Source organism: Nicotiana attenuata, chromosome 3 (genome assembly GCF_001879085.1).
Source record: "Nicotiana attenuata strain UT chromosome 3, NIATTr2, whole genome shotgun sequence".
NCBI lineage: Eukaryota > Viridiplantae > Streptophyta > Magnoliopsida > Solanales > Solanaceae > Nicotiana > Nicotiana attenuata.
This window is the reverse complement of record NC_031991.1, coordinates 55905219-55908052: the sequence shown is the minus strand read 5'-3', so window position 1 is coordinate 55908052 and position 2834 is coordinate 55905219. Positions and strand designations below refer to the sequence as shown.

The 2834-nt window shown below is 33.2% G+C and overlaps 1 protein-coding gene across 1 annotated transcript; it reads right to left on the bottom strand.

Annotated features, from left to right (window-relative positions):
- Nucleotides 669-1577, bottom strand: LOC109224662. Its single transcript, XM_019389196.1, has 3 exons — nucleotides 1337-1577; nucleotides 1182-1243; nucleotides 669-1071 (listed from the first exon to the last, which is right to left on the bottom strand). The coding sequence occupies exons 1-3, from the start codon at nucleotides 1401-1403 to the stop codon at nucleotides 925-927; spliced, it is 276 nt and encodes a 91-aa protein (XP_019244741.1). The 5' UTR covers nucleotides 1404-1577; the 3' UTR covers nucleotides 669-924.

Below are 2834 nucleotides of genomic sequence, written 5' to 3'. Positions count from 1 at the left end.
TTGAGATCGTAATTTCGCAATCTAGCATTATCATCTCTTTTGGAAGCCGATTCATAGATTGCATGTGGAGTTTCATCCAATAATTTCACTTCTCCCGATTGAATTTCAACGGGAGAAGAAACCTTATTGCCCTTTCCAAGTACTTTTTCAGTGCTATGGAAAGCTAATTTTCTCTTCATCCTTTCCTTAACTTTTTGCTTGCTATTTGCTTGAGAGGAAAAACTTGAAAGAAGTGATTGTATGATCGAACCAGTAAGAAAGATTAGATGGGCACACGATACTTACTACAATTTCGAGAAAGATATAATATTATTCCAATTAAGTGTTGATTGAAGATATCCTAAAAGAATCTGGGAGAGATAATCTAATCCCTTAAAAGGTGAGATATGTTTAATGGCATATAATGATAGTAAAGATTTAAGAAGTAAATAAAGTTTTATAAAGTAGGTATAGAATGTAAAATAAATACTTTAAAAGTATATGGAGTTAACTGTCGTTTTTAATAGGTAAATCACGTTAGATTATCCAATATATATATTGTTTCTCCTTCCTTCTTTCAGGTCATGAGACTTAGGACTTGTGATTGGCATCGGAAAGCAAATGAAAACACAAGCAATGACCTATAGTTTCCTAATAACTTGCATTGTATATCATTCCATATATAGATCTAGAGAACAGACTTGAATTGCCATAACTCACCAACGAACATATATAGTAGTAGTAGAAGTCCACACAATATATATAGTTCAGCTACTCCTCTCTAAGAAGATGTACTCCATAACAACTTTTCTTATATGAACTCCTTTAGCTATTCAAAATATGAGCCAAAATGGTCTCGCTAATTAGTTACATCTTTTATTAACACAGTACTCCGATCCTATGCAGTAAATATCTGAAACATGCATATATCTATGTATAATAAACTTAGCATTCGACACAGCCTCTCCCAAGTTGTGGTCTTGGTGTGTGGCGATTATTCGCCCCAGAACCTGGATAATCATTGATCTCTGCCTCTGCCTCTAGTACTCTTCTTATTCTTTCTTCTACTTCCAATCTCTTCTCCATATTTGCCTAACAATTTTAAAATTAAAAAAAATAAGTTTCCATCAGACTGATTCCAAATGCAAAAGGAAAATATAAGAGCTTTAATTTCTATAGGCAAAAGATGGAGATTTAAGTACCATATGGGTATTCTCCAACACATTATGTTCTTGAGATATGTCCACTAGCAGACTTCTACTCCCTGTAAATAAAAATCATGGTTCATAAATATATAATCATTGATCAATAAAATAAAGAAGTTAAGCTAATTGAGATTGTTGAAAGATTAACTTACTTGTGATTGGGATGGCATGAGAAAAGCAAAGAAAAGCCAAAAATAAACGAAAGAAAGGGCCAGCCATGGCTACAAGAACTTATAATCTTATTAATCTTACTATATATGTTCCACAGTTCTAATAATTCCTAGGTTTTGCTGCAAACAGAGCTGCTTAGGGCTCCATTTATACATGCTTATTACGGACATATGGGCACAAACAAAATATGGCAAAAAAGGCAGTTTGTAATTTTCTTTTTGTTGCGGCATTAATCAATTTCATACAAAGTCAAAAAGGTATCAAGAAACTGAATTTCATGGAAGACATGCAACACTATTTAATTAGTAAGTAGTACATATTTACACCCAAAAAAAAAAGTAGTACATATAACGCGGTTTACATAATATCTTTTCCAAATCTTTCCTCCCAATTTCCTTTTTGCATGTGAACCGTTGAGATGAATCTTAAAAAGCCAAAAAACGAGGGCATTTGCCTTTTGGGGTTTAAGTGGAAACTATGATGAGGAAATTTATTAAGTCAAAATGGGGAACAAAATATGAATTAGTGGAAGGTGACAAAATAGTGATGCGTCTCAATAACACTACTTGCGTACTAATTCTTAGTGATGCCTTAGTGGAACGTATAATGAATGGTTTCTGTTGGGCGTATGTGAACAAAATTCCACGTGAAATGAAAGCTAGAAAGGAGAAAGAAGTTTCTTATAGGGAGTTGGATACTTTTAATGGTGTAAGATTGTTTAAGAAACCTTGTGAGATATATTCAAAGCAGACAATATCACACCATGTTAAGAGTATTTTTTAGGCCGTTTTAGTCCATCAGTTTCGTGGATATATTGAATAAGGTTTTTTTATATATATAGAATCGAATGAAAAGATTCTCACTATCAGCAAAATATTAAACTAGCCAGTGCTTATGAATCCCATGCGTCGCGCAAGAACATTATCTAACGACAGTTCGAACTTTCCAGACCTTAATTTTTTATTCATTCTTTGTTTAAAGTATTTGTTACTAGCCAGATGTTAGGCTTATAAATTTATCCAAATATGTAATTTGATGGGTTGTCACTTTCACATCAAGTAGATGAATATTTATGTTCTGGTAAGAGTCCACTATTCCTGTTAATGCACCAAAACTTTCATTTCATTCTCAATCAGTTGCCATCATTTTACTTTTAGAGACATTACTCCTTCATGGTTTACAAGCATATTCGAGCCAGTTTACTTTTAACGCACAAACACTGAGCTTTTGGTAAACAAAATCATAGCCTAGTTAATTAACCCTTTACGTCTTTTCATATATTTGAGGGGCCAAAATCCTTTCTATCAAGGTGGGGTTTGTCTGAAATTCTGAACTTTTTGAGATTGCAAATACAAAATTTAACTCATCTGGGACTAACAACCCTTTAATTTGGGCTGTGTAATAGCCTGTTTGGCCAAGCTTCTAAAATCAGCTTATTTTGAGAAGTGCTTTTCTCAAAAATACTTTTTAAAAGAGTGC

What these genes read in the sequence shown, in the direction of transcription:
- LOC109224662 (XM_019389196.1), bottom strand. Translation starts at nt 1,403, where the DNA reads ATGGCTGGCCCTTTCTTTCGTTTATTTTTGGCTTTTCTTTGCTTTTCT. An exon ending in TCATGCCATCCCAATCACAA is followed by an intron (nt 1,244 to 1,336) that starts GTAAGTTAATCT and finishes TTTTATTTACAG; the next exon opens with GGAGTAGAAGTCTGCTAGTG. An exon ending in TGTTGGAGAATACCCATATG is followed by an intron (nt 1,072 to 1,181) that starts GTACTTAAATCT and finishes TAAAATTGTTAG; the next exon opens with GCAAATATGGAGAAGAGATT.